The sequence below is a fragment of the Balaenoptera borealis genome (assembly GCF_965194805.1).
Source record: "Balaenoptera borealis genome assembly, chromosome: 5".
Lineage (NCBI taxonomy): Eukaryota > Metazoa > Chordata > Mammalia > Artiodactyla > Balaenopteridae > Balaenoptera > Balaenoptera borealis.
Window position 1 is genome coordinate 94,670,768 of NC_138862.1, and position 21,915 is coordinate 94,692,682.

At 39.7% G+C, this 21,915-nt stretch overlaps 1 protein-coding gene across 4 annotated transcripts in view; it reads right to left on the minus strand.

The window, feature by feature from the left end:
• Positions 1 to 21,915, minus strand: part of FNDC3B (fibronectin type III domain containing 3B) — a 350,826-nt gene that overhangs the window by 275,533 nt on the left and 53,378 nt on the right. For all 4 annotated transcript variants that reach the window (XM_082393898.1, XM_082393896.1, XM_082393895.1 and 1 more), the window contains one exon: positions 8,654 to 8,792. In XM_082393898.1, the coding sequence (XP_082250024.1) occupies positions 8,654 to 8,764 (111 nt within the window). In that variant the 5' untranslated portion in view covers positions 8,765 to 8,792. The remainder of the gene's footprint in view (positions 1 to 8,653; positions 8,793 to 21,915) is intronic.

Sequence of the window (21,915 nt, forward strand, 5' to 3'; positions counted from 1 at the left end):
TTGCAAGTTCAGATGACCCCAGAGCCCAGGCAGGTCTGGAAATTGAGTGACGTGGACAGGGTGGGGCCTGGGGACGACACTCCCCATCCAAAGCGGGCAGCTGCTGCTTTGTGCCAGTCAACTGCTGCCAGCCCAGTTATCAGATCTTCTGGGTTTTCAACATAAAGATCCAGAATTTTGTGTCAATCTTCCCATTTTTAAAGGTTGGCACCTAATTATTTTTTGTTAACTATAAAGATTTTTTTTTTTTAATGCCTGTATGACAAATGCAATAGGTAGCCAGTTTTCAAGCCCTGGTTTAGATGAATTAGATTTGTTCATTTCATTCATCCTTCATCCACTGTGAAGCACTTACTGAATGCTACCCTCAGACGCCAGGCACAGTGTGAACAAGAGACACATAGCCCCTGCTGCCCTGGAGTTTAGAGTGCAACCAGACAGTCAAACATTGCAATAAGTTGAAAACAATCATAATGTGAAAACCACCATAGCGTTTTAAATTGCTGTTATTTTGCAGTGCAACCTTGCCACGCCTGTGTTTTTCCTTAATCCTCTCCTTTTTGAAGGCAGCTCCCATTTGAAGGATACTGACTGCGTCTTGTATCTTATTATTATTGCCTTTGGCTAATTAAATTCTGAAGTGTCCCTCAACCCAGACAGCTCAGAGCTGTCATAATTATATGTCATGTGTCATAATTATTGTGGGTGCCACATATAACACCACCCTCTGCACGGCATCAACATTTTCCTTTATGAGACAGAGATTATGCGTAGGCTATGCCTTTTAGGAAGCCTGTGTAGGGAGTAGAATTGGCAAACCTAAGGCAGAGAGGTAAAATCAGACCACAGACCTGGATAAACTCACTTCACTTTTTTACAGTTAAAAGGAAGCCCTCAGAAACGGGGCTGGCTGCCTGTGCTGCTGGAAAGCAGCTTTGGTGGAGGGGTACTCAGGATCTGCACTTCTGCAGAATCGGTAATTGTGAGGAATAGACATCAAGAGGCCACGGGTGGGTCGCCAGGCTGGATGCATCACAGGACAGACAGATTCTCTAGAAAGAATACTGAAGAGCAAAGTTTCCAGAAAAGAGATTTAGATACGGTCTGCTTGGGGTGCCACTAATATTAGCTCCTCATTGACTATACTATCCCTACACAGTATTTACATTTCATAAAACAGAAACTGATTATATGATATGCAAAGCTTGAATAACTTCCAGCAAGGTCTCAGTTCAGGCTCAGCCTCCCCACAGACACCTTTCCCTGCCTGGTCTCTGTTTTCCTGCCCGCCTATCCCGTTCCCTGATCCACCCCTCCTCTGTGCTCCCAAGGCACTGATACATTCTGCAATCCAAGCACCTCTCCTGTGGTTCTACACATGTATAAATACAGCCTTTTTTCTTTCTTTTTTTTTTTTTTTTGGTAAACCACATTTTGCTCCCTAACTACACTGCTCATTCCTTTAGGGCAAAAACAGTGTCTTATTCAGGTCTGTGTCACCAACACCTAATACAGTCCTGCACAGAAGACGTATGACAAATGCTTATTAAAATGAACAAAGTCACTCCTTAATTCAGTCATAAATCTTACCCTCTCACTCCTTCTTTCCACCCCAATCTCAAAGAAGAGAGCTGACAATCTTTACACAACAGGCCTTATAAGTTTGAGTAGTAGAGAGAACGCGGACAGCAGTTTGCAATAATAATTTTCTTTAAATATTTGCACAAGTTACACATCTCTCATATACTGTGATGCTGAAGAGTCTGACCAAAACTGAGCTTCCCCATACTTGGTTTCCCAAACCCAACATTTGACCAGCCTAACTTTTTCTACTTTCTAGCTCAAGCCCCAGCTTCTAAATAGGATTCTATCATAAAGGGAGATGTTATCTAATATTATTCAGCAATAATATTTTAACAGCCAGTCCCATTCTCATTTGAATATCCTTCTTTTTCCTGGACAAGGCCCCTAAGAGCCGTTTATTCATTTTTCTACACTATACTGATTGTAAACCTCTTTCTGGGTCCCCCTGACACAGTGGCCCGTCAGTATGTTTGAAGAGTAAACCTGTGTGGTGAGAGGATTTGAACTACTGAATGCAAGAAGGGAGCCGTCAGGGGAAAAGTTATTAAGAAGATATCAACCAGAACAGAAAAGGTCACTGGATTAGGAGGAGAAGTACATTTGCTGTAAAAGACGTGCTGATGACGAGCACCATCTGAACGTGGAAAGTTTTAATGTGTTTAATGTGCTGTCTGGAAATGTGTACTCAAAAGAATGATCCAGGAAAACTCTGGCTGTGTATTCTGTCTAGGGAAACAAAGGCTTTCAGAAAGAAGAAACAAAAGGGAAAAAAAAAACCTCACTCCCAATAAAATGACGTGCTAAATGCTGATCAACCGAAACAGGCTAAAGTTAAGACAATTGGACACAACTGAGGTAACTTTAACCTCCTGTCTTCCAGGGCACACATGTTACCAGGCTATGCCAGAAACAGTTTTCTATTTACATTTAAGGAGATCTACTTCCTGAAGAAGAGGCATTAAGAATACTCATTAGCAATTAATATTCAGGAAGCTTAAAAGAAAAAAGAAAAGCAAGACATAAGAAATAAAAAATGACAAAACATTTGCTAGGGGCTCTCTGTGTGCTAAATGCTAGTCAGAACAAAGAGGCGCCTAGCTCTCTCCCCACCCCACTGACCTAATGAATACGTATGTTAGAAGTGTCACTAAGAATATAAAGTGGCATACCACCATCGCGTAGGTTATAAGTGTCACAGATTAAATTAGCAAATCAGTAAATTCTAGGTGAACACTCTGTTCTTAACCTAATAGTTTCTTTAACTGGTGGCTGCTCTAATTCCTCTTCAGAGATTATTGAAATATTAAGCCAATAGAACAAGTTGGAAATTGGGCTGATGCTTACTCTCTCATGCTCAAAACCAGCTGCTACTTCTTAAAATCTCTAAGATGTGCTAAAAGTACTTAACAAAGATAGTTCAATTAATACACCATTAGGTTCTAAAATGTTTCAGAACATTAGGTTCTGAAACGTAACGTATGAAATGCCAATATTTTGATTACTGAAGGGCATTCACTGTAATTTATACAGCCACACACAAAAGCTCAGGTGGAAACATGACTTTTATAACTCAAGAATAGTATGTGGTTAGGCATATTAAGGGAAGCAAACTTTATTTAGCTATGCTGATCTATTTAAAGGTAGAAGAAATTATAGTGAAAGAAGCAGATGTACTTTATTTAGAAAACAATAGTTAAAAATAAAGGTGTTCAACTTCACTCCTAGGTATATATGAGAGAAACGAAAACACACATCAACACAAAAATCTGCACACAAACATTCATAGTAGCATTGTTCATAATAGCCAAAAAGAGTAGAAACAATCCAAATGTCCATCAACTGATGAATGGATAAATAAAATGTAGTATTATTCATACACTAGAATATTATTTGGCAATAAAAAAGGTATGAAGTACAAGCATACCTTGTTTCATTGAGCTTTTTTGCTTTACTGTGCTTTGCAGATAATTGTGTGTTTTACATATTGGTTTAACATGGCAACTCTGTGTGGAGTAAGTCTATCAGCGCCATTTTTCCAATAGTATTTGCTCACTTCCTGTCTCTGTGTCACATTTTGGTAGTTCTTGCAAAATTTCAAACTTTTTCATTATTATTATATTTGTTATGGTGATCTGCAATCAGTGATCTTTGATGTTACTATTACAAAAAGATTACGACTCACTGTAGGCTCAGATGGTTAGCATTTTTTAGCAATAAAATATTTTTAAATTAAGGTATGTACAATTTTTTAGACACACTATTGCACACTTAAGAGACTACAGTATAGTGTAAACAGAACTTTTACATGCACTGAGAAACCAAAAAATTCACATGACTCACTGTATTGCAATATTCACTTTACTGCAGTGGCTTGGAACTGACCCCACAATATCTCCGAGGTATGCCTGTACTGATACATGCTACAACATGGGCGAACCTTAAAAACATTATGCTGAGTGAGAGAAGGCAGACACAGAAGACCACATATTGTATGATTTCATTTACATGAATGTCCATAATGGGCAAATTATCTACGGAGACAGAAAGTAGATGAGTGGTTGCCTAGGAATAGGGGAAAGAAGGGAATGGAGAGTGACTGCTAAAGGGTTTCTTTTCAGGGTGATAAAAATGTTCTAAGATTAATGGTAGTCTTGGTTGCACAATTCTGTGAATATAATCAATTTCGTCGAATTGTAAACTTTAAATAAGTGAATTACATGGCATGTGGATTATATCTCAATAAAGCTGTTAAGTAAGTTCCTTCTATCCACCTTGTGTATTTGTTATTGTTATTCTTGTTCATTTTTTAGTTGATAATATACTTTAAATCTTCATTCATTCATAATGAGGACGGCTTTTCATTTTAAGAAAAGAATCATCCTTTTCCTGCTACCTACATAAAATGACAAAACAAGGTTTCAAACTTAACATGACTTCGGATAATGAAAATTAACAGTGTTTCTTATTTAGGGAGCCAGAACGGAGCAGAGAATCTTGCCAAGAACTCGTCCTAATTAAATCCAGAAACCAACAGGACAGAAATCAGGAGGATGAAGGCTGTGGGGACTGAAGAGCTTTCTCCTAACTGTGGTGGTTCTTTTGCATATATAGAAATAATTAGAATGCCCTCGGCACAGCTGCAATGTATTAAGAGTTGTAAACACATACAAGGTAAGCTTCACCTACACACTCCTAACAGAAATGTAGAGGCGGACCCTATAGCCAGAGGGCCGCTCTCTTCAACGGTATAATTTGGGAAGTGGCTCACCACTTTTTTGGCCTCACCATAAGTGCCTCTCCCTTAAAACGTCACCCCAGGGGTCTGCCGGGACAGTGCCTGCAATGTCCATCATTGAAGTCAGCCCTGTGCCTCCAAATGGTCCTTGTTGAAAAGTACTGCCTCAAGGGACAGCATGGTCAAAGCCTCCTGATCCTTTCACACAAACCCACCTGAGCATCACACCGCACGTGCTCTTAAGAGCAAGCAGCAAACAACAGCAGGCACCCCAGACAAGCACTCAAAACTCTTGCAGCCCGACTCTCGGATCCTCACTCCTGGTCCTTGTTCTTTTTGGTGACCCCCCCTATCCCTCCCCCTCCCCCACCTCCTCTCTGGTATTTCTCCATTATTTTGGTTTTGCTTGCTCCTTAGCCCAGGTTCCACACACAGGCCCTGGGGACTCTACCACACTTAACTCTGCCAAAACTAAACGTTAGGACCCAAAGGAAAAAGTGAAGGCTTGAGTGAATGAGGGAGACACAGAATGGGGACTCTGGGGGCAGAAAGAGGCAAAAAGAAATGTCAGGCACATAGGCCACTGCCTCAGCTAAGCCACAGTGACGACATCAAGGCATGATAAATCCTGGGCCATTCCTGCTGAGAGGAATATTTCAAACACACTCTGCCCAGTTAACAACTGTGCCCCATTAAGGGAAACTTAGGGTTAATGCCAGTCAACAGCTTGGCCCACATAACCTAAATGCCTAAATGTCAATGCTTCTAGCACAATCAAACATATTTGCGAATTAGAAAAACTGAAACATTCCCTTCCGATGAGATTTGTTTAGAGTAAGTGTACCCTAGTCTGAGAAACCTCGATGTTTGTGACTGTTTATAAAACAGATTAACAAATCTTCCCATTTCTTGGCTTTATAGAAACCTTCTCAGGCGAAATCAAAATGTGATTTTATCAACCAAAATTATTAAGCAGCTTCTACTTAAGAGCTGAGGTAGATCTACAGAGTAGGAAACACCACAAGGCCTTCTGAGGAAATCCAGTCTTTTCAGTCACTGGTCATTTCTGGGAGCAAAGGAGTTTATTCCTGAAGAAAAAACTGGAAAATTCTAAGGGCTCTGTATGCTGGCTTATAAAAGTACAAAAGGCTACTCTATGCAAAATGAATTATAGAAATGAGGGAGAAATCAAAACACAAAAATGGTGCACAGCTACATGGATGGGTAGTCTCAGGTCTCCCAGGTACATATGCAAAATGGAACCAGGTGACAACATCTGAAAGACCTGCATTGTTTTCCAAGTTTAGTCATATTTGAATACCTTGTCCCTGCTTTTTTTTTTTTTTTTTTTTGGCCTCACCATGAGGCATGCGGGATCTTAGTTCCCCAACCAGTGATCGAACCCGTACCCCCTGCAGTGGAAGCGCCAAGTCTTAACCACTGGACCGCCAGGGAAGTCCCAACTTGCCCTTTTTTTTTTTATTGTTTTAATTAGTGAAAATAAAGGAGACCAAACACCGCATCCTGAAACTATTCATGGCACTTTGAGACCTCCCCATGAGTGGCCGGAGCAGAGCAGTGGCAGAATGATGGAGAGAGGCAAGCACTAACCACAGAAGGTGGACTGGCCATAGTACTGCGCTCAGAGTTTATCTCGGGCAAACAGGACAGCTCTGAGCAGGGCAGTGACATGGTACGTTTATGTTTTTAGCAGACTGCTGTGTGGCAAATGCTTTCTGGTAGAGCAAAAGTAAAAGCAGCGAGACCAGTGAGAAGAACTGTCCTACCCTGGTGAGAGGTGTTGACTTAGAGTCCAGGAGTGGTCACGGAAATGAAGTGGACACGGCAAAGTATGGTTTCAGCAATGTTCCTGAGGTAAGGCCAACAGGACTTGCTGACAGATTGGAATAGAAAGATGACAAGAAACAAGTGGAGACTCTGGAGATGAAGAGTAATAGAGGCAAGGAAGCAGAGGCTCTATTTAGAGAAGTACTGCTGTAAAGGGGAGCAGAGATACAAGATGGTAACTGGGAGAATGTGGAGTCAAGGGAGGGGGCTTGTTTCTGTTGGGTGGATGAGAGGTATAGCTATTTGTGTGTTTAAGATAAAAGATACTACAGTAGATGGGTGGAAATGAGCCAAGAGAGAGAGAATCAGGAGTCAGGAAGAGAGATACTTGCATCAGTGGCAAGAAGGGAGGAAATTTATTCAACTGACAAACATTTATTGAGCACCTATTAGATATTCTTTGTTCTTAAGAGGTTCACAGTCTAATGCAGGAGAAAGTGATATATATAAACTATTAAGCAGCAAAGCAATATCCAACAGAAGTATATACAAAGTATTAATGTACTATGATGGATAAAGAGTGTTAATGTACTATGACAGATGGGGGGTGGGGAAGATGTCATAATGTACTATGACATCAAATAAATGGCCAATTAACTTCTCTGAATTATTAATATATTTTGCATAAATATTTTTCAAGCGATTGCTCCCAATTCTACTTTTGATAAAACGAAGTCTTCTACTTTTGTGCTTCTAAAGAGCTACACAAGTATAAAAAAATGGCATTTATTTAGTATAAGACTGAGGGAACCCAGTTTTAGTAGTCAATTAAAAATTTAAATAATGTTATCAGCGACAATACTTGTCTCTAATAATTTTTAAAGTTTTACTTACCATTTAAATTTTTTCCCAAGTGCTACAGGAATGCGCTCAGGAATAACTTTTCAACTCTGTAATGTTAAGTAACTAGTGGCAAAGGAGTTTTTATAGAAAACAAGTACCATCATTTTCTGGGCAGCAGGCTCTACATTTGGAAGGACTGCTCCAGGAGCCAGGGTGGGTTCACACAGACCTGTGCCTCTTGTCGGGGCCAGTCACCCGCTGTGTGAGATAAAAACCCGATCCACCCTCTGAGCATCCTGCTCGGGCCATCCTGCTCTGACCAATCAGGCAAACCAGTCAAGCAAAATATATGACATGAGCAAACTGTATTTTATTCCAAAGACTTGTACATATTTTCAAAATGATCCATTTCAAAAATCAGACATTTGTTTTTGATGCTTCAGGAATACCAACTGGATTAGGTAAAGTTTGCTGTTCTCAAAAACTACAACTTCTGATATTTTAAATCATATAGTAATTCTACAACAAAAACACTTGACCTCTAGAGAACTACAAAGGTTCAAAATCACAGATCTTAAATCTCAAAATAAAACAATTTCTGGGTTAGCGGACTTCCCTGGCAGTCCTGTGGTTAAGACTTCGCCTTCCAAGGCAAGGGGTGTGGGTTCAATCCCCGGTTGGGGAGCTATGACCCCCACATGCCTTTTAGCCAAAAAACCAAAACAGAAAACAGAAGCAGTATTGTAACAAATTCAATAAAGACTTTAAAAATGGTCCACATTGGGCTTCCCTGGTGGCGCAGTGGTTGAGAGTCTGCCTGCCAATGCAGGGGATGCGGGTTCGAGCCCTGGTCTGGGAGGATCCCACGTGCCGCGGAGCAGCTGGGCCCGTGAGCCACAACTACTGAGCCTGCGCGTCTGGAGCCTGTGCTCCGCAACAAGAGAGGCCGTGATAGTGAGAGGCCTGCGCACCGCGATGAAGAGTGGCCCCCGCTTGCCGCAACTGGAGAAAGCCCTCGCACAGAAACGAAGACCCAACACAGACAAAAATAATAAAAAATAAATAAATTAATAAACACTTGACATATTAAAAAAAAAAAAATGGTCTACATCAAAAAAAACTTAAAAAAAAAAAAAAACAATTTCTGGGTTAATGTTTCTCACTTAGACAAGTTGACTTAAATTCCCTTCTTACTGCACCTACCTGCTGAGCTGCATCTCCATTCACCAAGTGAGGCATCATGGCTACCTCTCCGTTCAGCAATGGTGGCAGTTCCAGAGGGATCTGGTCGGTCATCATCATTGTGACATACATTCATGGAGAATTTCCCTCAACTGGCTTCCTGCAAGAAAATCACCATTTTTTTGAAAAGGACTCAAGACCACAAAAATTCACCTGTAACAAGTCAGCAATTTAAGTGCACCGTCATGAGGTCAGTCGAAACTCAAATTCTTCTAATCACAGTATTGTATTAAAAGGGGTGAAGCAAAACCCAGGAAATAGCCTGAATTAGGAGACCACAAACCTGAGTCTCTAAGAAGCCAAGTGAACACAACCTCTAGTTCCTCAGTTTCATTATTTAGCTATAAATTTTAAAAACTTATGAAAAATAGTAAGTCCCCTAACCCCAGGGACCTTCCTCAGAATAAAATGAGATAACAATTTGAGAGGCTAAAAGTGTCAAACGAACACTGATCATATCATTATCTTTAAGGTAATTACAGAAAATAAGGCCAAAGAGAATGAGCTATAAGAAGTTTTTCTCAAAAAAAAAAAAAAGCAGTTAACAAAGCAAGTAAACAAAGGTTAACTGCCTACACTGCAGTTGTTGTGATTTCTGACCTTGCCATTAAATTGGTAATTAATCATGTTCTAATTATCTCTCTCCCGTCACCTCCTTGAATTGGATTTAACCTGTTGCATATTTACAGCTTTATCACTTCTGCATGTCTTGAGCTTTCCTGTACCTGAGTACCCATGGCACCTTGTACGGAATAAGGCTTAACGGCACATTCCATTGTTTCCACAGAATAAATGATTTTCATACAGGTATTCAAAACAACACCAAGCCCACTTTCATTCCATAATGGTACTTGCCACCGACATCTAGCTTTTCAATATAACAGCAGGAAAACAATGAATTCCTATTCAGAATTATAATGTTCTTTAAGAAGTATTTACATATCCTTCAATAATGCCTAAAACTTTTTGTCACAAAAAGTTTAATAGCATGGACAAAGAAGAATAAACAAACACACACGCACACTATTTTAAGTCAGTTCAGAAAGAAACTGCCATGTGGTTCATTCTAAATTTTTTCTCATTCATAATAAAGTCCCCCAAAATTTCAAATTCAAGAGGATTTGGTAAATGAATCCTTTAATACTCAATACCCAAATCAGGCAAAACAGTGGGGCAAATCCTTTAATGATTATCTCTAATTTGTCTCAGGTGTGACAAATAAAATATTTCTTCTCATTCTTAAAACCTCCATTCTGAATGTTAAATATATCTCCCTCCCCCAAATTCCACCCCAAAGAAACTCCTTCCCTGGAAGTATCAAATGATGCATAAAAGCCACCCAAGAGATTATAAACTTTATTTTAAATCAGTAAAATTTTACACTATTCATTATAACCCCATTTGGAGAAGCTAATTATTTTAAGCACCAAACAACAAAGTCTTGTCCCAACTAGGGAAGCACATTCTATAATAACAGGTCTTATAATGCAGTGTTACCAGTACCATCATGCTGTTTTATGAGGCAATTACTCAGTTCCTAAGCAAATAAAAGTACAAAACTCAAAGCCCAGTAGTTTATCCTAATGTAGGAAACAGATTCTTCCACAATAGAATTAACCAAAATAACTTCCACTGACACTATCATGACATGTTTGATTTTGAGTAGTACTACTAATGGAGTACTAATGTCCATTTCAATTTTATTTCAAATATACTTAACCCTACTAGTGCATGAAGAAAGAATGGCTAGTTCTCCTCAGATTGATATTACACAGGCCTATTTCTTAAGCGTAATGTTTTATTTAATGTTTCTTCAACGTGCAGGTTGGATAACCAGGGCACTAATTTACATTAAGGGTCTGAGGATAAAGCATCTGGGGGAAAGAAGCACTCCACACTCACTTCCACCTTTTCCTCACCCCTCCGCAGGGAAGAGCCCCAAGGCACTTGCTGGTGAGGTTATGGAGGTTGCGGCTCTGTCCCCTCCCCTCTCCTCTGCTAAAGTAGTGAGCACCAAAGCCCTCTCCCACTGCGGGAAAGTCCTGGTCATCTCACAGACAAGCATAAGGATAGAACCCGCTCTTTTTTCATCCTGTGCACGCAGGTACTGGTAGGAGGACATAATTGTGATCTAGTGTAAAATTTAGGCATTCCTGGCCACCCATCCCTTATACCAAAGAATGTCTCAACTCCCAACATCATGTCTAACACTGACAATTCCAACTTAAGAAACCTTCTGGTTGGCGTCGTAATAAACAATGGGACTTGCTATCATCAAAACACAGCAATCCAGCCCCACTAGCTGGCACTCTTAAGCACAGGTGTCAAGTCCAAACTGGGCAGTTAAACTCCAGGTTCTGCAAGTGTGGGATAAAAGGACAGAGCCCCTCCCCAGTTCCATGAAAGTCTTATAAATCTACGATGAGGGAGGGTGGGAGCCAACAGAGAGCTGCAGAAACCCCCAAAGAAACCAAGTCCACTGGCACAAAGAGATAATTGTATCTGCTTTTGAAAATCGTACAGGCAACTTTGGGCAATGCAGCTATTCAATACAGAGAAAGATGCCTGAATCCTGTACTTCTTTTCTACTGGATGATGGATTATTCGCCTCACAGATGTGCAGTGGTTGTTGCAGATTACTGAGAGGGGAACAAGGGAGGGGAAGATGGAGAACTGTGCATAAAAAAATCAACTACTTGTACAATCAACTCAGCATACAGTGGGAACATATAAACGTCATACACTCCTAGTGCTTCAACTCAATCATGCAACAACCGTACCTTTAATCATGGAGAAAAATGGAAGAATAAAGTGAAGCCACAGAGCCACACTGCTCATAAGCAAAGTTGTTAACCCTCTTTACCCTAGGCCACCAGCTGGCTAAAATCCAAGGCCTACTTTCTAATGCCCAAGAGTTTCACCAAAGGTAAACCAGACTTTATCCTGCCTGCAATACAAGGTAAGAGACTGATCTAGAAGGGGTGGTTCATGCAGCCAACAATGTTTAAAAACCCCTTTCTACACTCCATGCACATACACAGGATATGTTCATTTGCCTGGAATTCAAGGGACATGTAGAAAAAGCAATAAATTACCTCTAGGCAACATAATGCCCAGCTACTTAACAAGGCAATTGCCTGCCAACCAGTCCTTAAATTATCATGGAACACCAACAATTTAGTGCCGTGGACCGGGACAAGAGAAAAGGCAGGAGAAGAATTATAAAAGAACGAAAACCATAGACGCAAAACATAAAACAGGGTACAAAGTAGTATTTACTAGGGTTGTTACCATATTTCTGGTTATTCCCTGGTGATGGGGACGGGTGTCGGGTGGCAGGAGGTAATGACTTTTCCAAATACAAATGGAAAGTCAAACGTTCAAGTTGTAAATTGGGAAAACCACCCAGCCCTAACCATTGACAGCTGAAGAAGGTTACGTCAGGCCAAGAGACTTGGGAAGGCTTGCCATGCATCAGTCATTTAATGGTGACAGCTCCCCCAAAAGTGAGTCTCCTCTATTTTGGCCGATAACCAAGACAAAACTACACATGTACTCAACTTAAACACCTTAAGAGGTGCTTAAGCCTCAGCACCACTGCCTTGAGGAGACCTGGAGAATGTGACATGCCTAAGAAAGCTGACCGAACTTGAACTTTTCAAATGGAATTTTAAAAATGAAGCCATGAATGTGGAAGGCTTACTATTCAAACAGTTAACTTTAAGGACCAAAAACTGTATTTGCAATAATTGTGGATGGAAATTATACATTTTCTTACTTCATTATAGGGCAGTCTGGCCATAACTTTATTTTTTCTTAGGGATGTAGGGTCATTGTTTACAAGACTGTGTTCAGTCACAAGGTGATGTACTAGGGAGTTACTAAGCATTCTGACCTTACATACTCAGAGAAATTCACCCTTACTTTGAGTTCTTATGTTTAAATTCTATGGTATATTTTTTCCTCTCTCTTCCTCATTAGGCTGCACCACAAACCACACCTCCTCAAATCTGAGAAACATATCCTAAATTGGCTGTCTTACATCTTCCTTGGGCTGGGAAGCCAGGTTGTTAGTTATACACACACAGAGGAGTGGTCTCTGGGGTCTCAGAAGCTCTCCTCTGTGCCCTGCACCGTCCTCCTTGACCACGTGCTGATTATCAGCTCTGAGGGAAGCTGCGTGAGCCAGATGTGTGATCTCTGGATAACTGAGCTGTACCTGTTTTCCGTGTCAGTCAGAAAGTCTCATGAGAAATCACCCTGACAAAACCCGCATTGTCCTGGTCTGGGTTCCTTCTCCCTCGGACAGATGTGTATCTGAGCTGGCCAGAGCTTTCACAGAACTCATGTACTTCATTCAAGGCTCTACCACAACCACACTGTCCTCCTCACACACAACTGAGCTCTTGCAATAAATCCATTCTTTAGACCACTACCATTTACAAATAAAGAATAAATAAATGTGCTGCAAAACTAATCCGACTAAACCAATAGAAAATAGATGACCTCTACTACAATGCTTTTTTCTAATTCTCTGAACTTTTTTTTTTTTTTTTTCACATAGAGCTCCAAGGTTTCACTCCTATTCTTTTTATTCTTACCCATACTTCTATTTCAAAGAATTCGGTGACAACCACAGGCCCTCACAACCTCTCCCCCTAACCACACATCCTAACACTAAAACCACAAGTGCTTCATGCCCGGCCAGTTCTATTCTTTTGATTGACAGGGAAGGGATGCCACGTGAGCACTTGTGGTTAACCTCCCTCTCTCCTGAAAGCAAGTCGTTTGTTACCGTCCTTACCTGCTAGCAAGGTCCAGAACCAAAGAACTTCTAGGCTAATGGCGGGGGGGCAGGGGGGCTGCATACTCTGAAAAACAGATCCTCACTGCTGGTAAGACGTTTAATTCTGTCCAAATATGCCCCCAAAGCTTTTACAAAACACCTTATTTTAAAATAATATTGCAAAGGGTCTTCAGTTTTTACATTACTCTAGGCAACTGGGTTATTACTTTTTCCCTTTATTTTGCTTCCCTCACTCCAAGTCCAAAAAGGTTTTCCATGGTATTTTGGCCCCAGCCTATCCTAAGAAACACACAGCCAATTTCATAAAAACCTGATTCTCAGGAGAGAACCACAGATCCATTTCCAAAGGCCAGAAAAAGCAATCATATACTAGGAAGAATTTCTAACTTGAAAAAAACCAAAGCCCTGATCACCGCTGGAGAAGGTTTAAGTCTGTGGACCTGGCCTTCATATTAGTAACAGAATGTCCTGGTCCTCACTCCATAGGCTGATGACCTGAATTTCCTTACATTAATTCAAGATGTGAGTTAGCAGTACAGTACACAAATGGGTTTCAGATGACAAGAGAAAAGGAAACCTAACGGCACCAAAAAGAGCAAAGCATCACCAGCAGCGCCAAACGGGGTGGTCCTGCTGGGTGAGAGGAGACGGGCTCCCCGAGTCAAGTCTCAGGCCAGCGCCAAGGCGCAGGCTCCCAGGCTCACTTCACCTACACCCTGATGTGGCTTCTGACCTATCCTAAACTATCACGGGGAAGTGTGTAAAAAATAAAAGCAGTATGAGAACCGATAAGAAGAATGTATGTGTGCCAATTACACCTCAATTTAAAAAAAAAAAAAAAATGCACATCAGCAGTTTTGACTTTTTGCTTCCATTCTGCAATTCAAGTGCACTTTCAGAAATGAAATGGGTTCCTTGATGAATGGGAAATGGATGGAAACCCACCAATTAAGACCTATGAAGCAATTAGGAAAATAAATAATCTAATAAATAATAATAAAATAATTTTCAGAATTCATACCACTAAAGTTAATTGTGATTCCATAAAGCTTGTATCTTTTCCAATAAAATATACATTAACCAATCACCTTCACATAATATAAACAGCATGTAAACATTTTGCTTGCTACATGCTTGTTCTGCAGCCTGGGAAAAATACTCTCAGGGGCACATTAGTAAAATCATAGCTTGATTCATACTTCAACAAAAGTTCCTTCTCTACTAAAAATACTAAATGACTTCCAATAGTAAGAATCTATTGTGGACCAGGTGTCAGAAAATCGTCACAAACATACCAGAGAAATGTTCTAGCCATTTTTTTAAATAGTAATAAGGAAAAGAACTTTTTTTCCTGATTCAACATGGCAAGAAAAACCCCATTAGTAGTCAAAATGACAACAGGATAAACTTACTGAATCACAAAAAAAACTCGGGCTTTGTTGTGCTGTGTCGTGTTTGAGGCAGATGGGTTTGAGAGGTTACCAACAAATTACTGTCTCTCTTTTCAAAGAATATAATTATCAGATAGCTAATGTTTTATGAGTGATTACAAGTTTCTTAATGGCTTCCAATGTAAAACCTAAGCCTAATAAAACCTAATTTATTACAACAAACGTTTGTGCAGCTGATTTACACTTTTTATGCCATGACTGTAGTAAAAAAGAAAAATCTTAAAAAGTCAAAATTTGACAGAGAATCATGTAGCACAGAAAAAAGAAAGAAAAACTGCTTTCATGAACTTCCTTCTCATACAGGTGGCCGTTATGTACATATGCCCTCAGTCACAAGGACTGACAGCTTCTTAGTGTGTAGTCTTCCACTCTAAGTTTTATTAGCAAGATTTAGAAAAACAAAGAGGGAGAGAGGAGGAAGGGAAAGAGGAACGCTGAGAGAGGAAGAGAGAGAAGAAAAAAAGTTTTTAAAAAGTTATACACATTCTTACAACTAACGAGATATCGAAGTATCATTTGCTATTTTATTTTCATCAGAAAAACCTCTTACCTTCCTGCTCCATTCTGGTTTTGAAAGGTAAACCCCTGATGATATTTCAAGACCTAGAAACTCTCAAAACGGTTCTAGCCTTTGGAGCAAAACTAGGAACAGCTTTCTGATGATAACTGTGGAAACACCAACAGCGTCAATAGAAAGAAAAAAAATGAGGAAAACAAGACAGAAACACTGTGCAACCTCCTTTGCCTCTGAAATTGCGAAAAACCTGCTCAACACACATCGGCCTGTTTTTACTATGCTCCTGCTACTGTGAAAGCAGGACTTTTCTTGCCCTTCTGGTAACACTAAAGCAGGGGCCGTGGCACTGGCTCTGACCGTGTGGAATTACCATGTGGCCATTTAGGAACCTGATGGGGGGCGCTGCCACTGGACAGGAAAAGGCTGCAGGTGGTTTCAGTGCTTCTCTGTACCATCTCTCCTGTACACTGTGGGCAACCATGAGGAAAGGTACTTGTACAGGCAAACACTCTCCTTCACTTTTCTGAAAATTAAATTAAATTGTGCCCAAAAAAAGGATATGGAGAGAAACTAAAGATATTTATTAGAATTTTTCACAGCCCTTCCACTAAAAACTGTTCAAAGGACCAGTATGTTATGGCAAAAAAGCACTAGAGCAGAGAGACCCCAAGACTAAGTATTGGAAAATATGAGTTCTAATTTGAGGTTTGCCAATAATTAGCTTTAAATTTGGGCAATTAATTTCTTCTTTTACAAAATGACAAGATTATAGATTCGCCTTTAAGGTTTCTTTTTGCTCTTAATAGACTATGTTTCAAAACACCATTGCCTACTGTGCTCACTTCATACAGATTAAACAAAAGCTAAAAAGAGAGGTTTACTCAAACTCTAAGAACCTGTTAGTTTCTCTTACTTGTATGAGTATAATCTGAGCCTTCTGCATAAGAGAGGAAGAATCTAAGTAAAATGTTGAAAAAGAACGTATTGAGTAAATAGTGATAGCAATCACTGTGTTTTTATGCCAATGAAATCTAATTTTACAGCTGAGTTCTACACAGCTGTGAAAGAAAGACTCTTGCCATGGCTTGCCACTTGAATGAAAGGAGTGGTGATAACTGTTCATGCAGAAAAACCTCTTGAGACATGAGCAGTACCTGGAGGTATGCACCCAGCTGGTTGGTTGAGGCACAAATAGTCTGGAATTTGTCTTCTTGTCTGACATGGGTTCATTAGTGAAGTTAAATCACAGTTGTCTGAAAAAGTTCCTAACCTTAAAGACACTCTCGCTTTTTGCATCCAATTATAAACACAGGAGAATTAGGTGGCAAAGTTTAAATTCACAGAGAAATCCCGTGAAACTGAGTTAGATTAAAAGCACCGCTGCCACCACTGCCACAGATTAAATAACAATAAATGATTCAAGCAATAAATAAAAAAAAGAATTGTCTACTGTGCTCCAGAGGCCAAGGAGGGATGCCAAATAGTCTAATGTATAGGCCCTGCCTTTGAGAATCCATAGATGCTTTCTTTTCTTTTTTAATTTGGCAAAGCATAGTCATGTCTGAACTCAAAACTACCATATAGGAAAGGCACTATTTTCTGAGAAGGAAAAAAAAAAAACCCCACATATCTAAGGGTCATATGTAAGCATTATATGCATCCTGAGGCTACTTTTATCAATGTAATTCTCCATGAATATACAGAGGCTGGTTGCTTCCATAGCCCTTCAATATACTCCAAATATTTAAGGAAACACAAAAACTTAAAAAAAAATTCTATCACTACATATACACAATCTCTGGACCTCTGATCCACATCCACACATAAACAGCTCAGTTCTGCAAATATTAACTAAAAGGGAAAGGGGGCCCAACTACAAAAGAGGTTTACGAACCAAAGGCCTGTTTGTTTTGTTCATTGTTTTTAAACGGTGTTTAAAGAAGTTTGCAGACATAATTAGACATTTTTATTAGAACACCTAGACTCAAGGCACACTCAGCACAGTAAATCTCACATCCCTCTCTCACATCCCAAGGATGACAGTCTAGCATCTAACAAGAAACATTCCAAAGCTATGAGCCCTTATTTTCACACATATCCAAGCTAACTTTGTCACATACTTTATCCAAAGATGAGAAGAACTGAAAATATTTCTTTTCAATGAGATTCGGAATTGTGTGGTTGTTTATATCTTTTTCTATAGGATGTTGAAAACAAGTCCAAGAACAGAAGAGGTCACTCCTAAAACCCTCTCCAGCTCCAGGTCTCGGCACCTCCCCACCAGTCAACCTGCAAGCTGCAAGGGCGGGGCAGATATAGAAAGAGATGAGATGGGAAATCAGAAGACACGCTCTCCTCTCCATCCCAGCACCAGAAGCTCACTCCTCACCCAGCCCTTGGGCTACTTACTACCACCTGCCTGGAAGCCCCACGGCACTGTGACAGGTCCCACTGCTCGTCAGGGCTGTGACTCAAGGTGGGCCTGCACAGGCCCTCTGGGTCTCAGTCTCTTCATCTGTAATGTGGGTTCTTTAACACAACTTCTAGAGTCTCCTCTAATGAAATCCAAAATGTATTTTATTACTCTGCTTTTAGAGATCTATTATGAATTAAATTCACATTTCTACAACCACTTGGGTACCTAACAGCCACGTGTAACACCCTTTATTGGTGTGTGGGTGGGATGTGTTGCAGACACCCAACAACTGACTGTTTCTGGGAAAGGATGAGAGAAAGAGCCCCAAAGCAAAGAAAGGCACGGCTTGCAGCCCCTGCACACTAATTCTTACCTAGCCTCTCAACCTTCGCGTGAAGGAGGCAGTATTCCCCTCTTAAAAGGTATTGCAGCTAAGGCTGAGAGAGGTTAAGTAAGGTGCCCAAAGAGACTCAGAAAGTGATGGTTAAGAGTCAATGCTCTCTGAGCGAGCTGATTATAACATCTAAGAATCTAGCAACAAAACATGGAAGTGGAAGGACTGATGAAAAATTCATAGGTTAGTGAATTTTAAAATTAGATAAAACAAGCACACAGTACAAAATTCAAAAGATAACTTTCGAAGACATCCAATCAAAGTACATTTCTCTCCTATCCAGTCCCCAGTTCCCCATACACAAAGGCAACAACTGTGAGTTTTGGGTGTATCCTTACCAAGATGCAGACTTAATGATTTTTTAAAACACTTTCTAAAGTAGCTTAAGGAAGGTTGAACAAATCCACTGTACTATCATGTAGTCCAGATGGTTAAAAATTAGGGAGAAAAAGAAACCAAACTATAAACTACTAAACTTACACCCTCTGTGTTGATTTTCAAAGAGATATGCCATGATTAAACACAAAAGTAAAATTACTTCACAAAGGAGGGCAGCTTAGCAAGTCATCGATGAGAAGAGTGTCAGAACAAGGTATTTGGTACAAAGGGTTTCAAGATTCTATTATTTTCAATATCCCAAAAGGACTCAGCTGAAAGGAATCTTCTAAAATAGCATCAAACAAAAGGCCATGAACAGAGATAATCATTCATTCTTTTAACAAATACTTATTGAGCATCCACTATGTACCAGGGACTGGACTGGACTAGAATTCTAGGATTCTAGAAATAAAGTCATGATGTTAAATAGCATTACACTGAAATGTTATATTCGATTAACCCAAATCCACATTGGATACTTCTGACAAAACCGAAGTCAACAGACCGCCCTGCTCTATGAAACCTTTCATCTGAGATAAGCTCCAATGTCTAAATTTGGTTTCCCAGCTGTGGCATCTTTCCTACTCTTAAGAGTGTGCCAGAAGATGAATTTGTCTTCAAAACATGCCCCCTGCCTCAACCTTCATTTCTGATTAGCCAGGAGGATACTAAAATTGTTTCTTTAATCAGCTCATATAGAATTCAATCATGTTTATTTAACAAACTCAGTTTTGTTGAACTGAATAGATGTTATAAAACACTCATTACAAGGAAGAGCTCTGAAGCTGTTACTTCAGCCCGGTAGAAACATCACTGATGTTTTCTCCAATTTATACTTAAATATGTATTTCAAAGATTTCTAACATTTTATTACTAATTTTAGATGTTGGTTCAAATATTTCTTCCTCCCCTATGTGGGGGAGGGTAGAGAAATCAATGAGAATAGTATAGGATACACTGAAAATCAGTTTACAAACATGTTTTTTAAAACAAACTATTTCTTAAAGAATCATTACAACTGATGACATTCTCATAAGCAGCTCTGTATTTCACCTAATGTGACTAAACACAAAGCAAATGCCAGGTGTTCCTTAGAACTTACAAGGTACTGAAACAGAAAATTCACATGAAATGACACTTATAAAGAAACAAATTAGCAGGTGCAAAGACACACTGTGTAAGGGAACATCTATTTACTGTATCAGATTTTAGCCCATTACAACAAAATTTTAACATGAGCAACCACTTTACTAATTCAGACTAATATTTTTGAAAACACAAAACTGTGGAATTCTTCAGAAAAAACATTTTCTTTCTTTTACGGTGGGGGGGGGGGGGGGACACAACAACTGTCCCGTACCATAGAGCATCAAAGAGCTTTAATAAATGAAATGGCAATTGGTGTATACATACTTATATGCAAACAGACGAATCTAAATGTTTGAAAGCACGATGCTTGCCTATATTCTAAATACTCCCTGTGAATAATGACGACATCATTAATTACACTAATATAATTGGTTAAGAAAATGTAAGGGGGCTGCATTCATTTATTTAATAAATACTCACTTAGGTTCTGCTCTGTGTAAGACACTCTTTTGTTCTAAAATCATTCAAATTCTAAATTTAAGGAGTCCACTAATAGGCTTTAAAATCTTTCCAGAAAAATAATTTTAAATTTCAACTCTGCTACAAAATGCATGTTCTCCAATTCAATTTTCATATTTCTCCTCAAGTGAAAGCATGAAAGACACAAGATACTTTTCAGTTAACATTATTGAAGAACTCAGAAGCATAAGATTGAAAAAGACAAATAACATTTTAGGATTATTAATAGTTATGACCTCATGAACCCCATTAAAAGAATCTCAGGAACACCCAAGGGTCCCCCATACCACACTTTGACAAACACTGCTCCATGCCAAGCACCTTAGATGTAAAAATATAAGAAAAATTTAAACTCACTTTCTAGTAGACAAAGATTGCTGTCCGTATTTTATACTCTATACATCCACAATTCACCCGGCAGGGTCTGAACAGAGAATAATTAATCCAAATGAAAAGGTATCCAAATTCCACCATGGATTTTTCTCGACAGGACTTTATGTTACACTCTTTAAAGTACTTTGGTGAAACAAATTCATTTGGTAAAATCTTGAGAAAAGAGCAACAGGCTGGGGGGATAGGAAATGGATGTTGGGGACCAGGTACTCCGCTGCTGGGAATGTCAGCAAACATTCAGGGACCGGGTGGGACCTGACTCCAATAAATCCAGGCCCATTACACGGGGACCCCGTTCAATCTCTCGAGTAATCATACCCATGCCCTGGATTCAAAGCAAACGATCAACTCCAAGGAAATAAAGACAAATAATTTTGTGTTGCCATTACCAAGTAAGAATCTTATCTGCTCTGATCTCTAGACCTTCATTTACTGCTCAATAGAGCCCATTCGAAATCCCAAGATGACTTGATCTAGTATTTTCTAGGGTCACTACTTTATTTTCTTTAGCCACAGCCTATTGTGTCTTTCATCAGAGAACCCAAAAGGAGTTTTCTGAGGCATAAGGATAACTCTTAAAACAAGAACCTCAAGTTTTAAATATAGACAGAACAGTTAGTAAGAAGGTGACATTCATTTCCTAGAGCAGGAGAATTAGCAAGATCAAAATATGCCACAGCTAATTGATTTACATTCAGCAAACACTCTTAGATAAGTGGCTTCCCTTTTATTTTTAAAAATAGATTTAACAAGCATATTAATTTTCCACCAGCCATTATAAATAAATGGAACTACAAAATATCATTCTTTGCAAGGGAGTTCTGGCCAGTCGCTGTGAGCCTGACCCTGAGTGGAATGTGTATTTACATTGCCGAGAGGGTGCATTGTGTACTGGTGGGAAAGCACTTCTCACAAACCTCCCATTCAAGGGAGGCCTCCACAATAGGTACTCACACAGGAAGCAGGCCTCGCTAACAGCACCTCCAACTGTTCCAGAGAGAACTTTCCAAGGCAGGGGACGGTGAACCACTGTAAATGCCATGTTCACAGGCCCCCACTGCCTACACTTCAGGGTTAACAAAGCTGGTGTTGTCCACAATCATTCCCCCGAGTTCTTCCCGAGGTAAAAGGGACACAGTCAACAACTGCATTTCATTTTTCTAGCTAATCTCTTAGGGTATCACTTTGTTTAAAAAAAAAAAAACAATCACAAGGCCATGACATTTGTCTCTCAAATAAACTGGAAAATACTCCCAGGA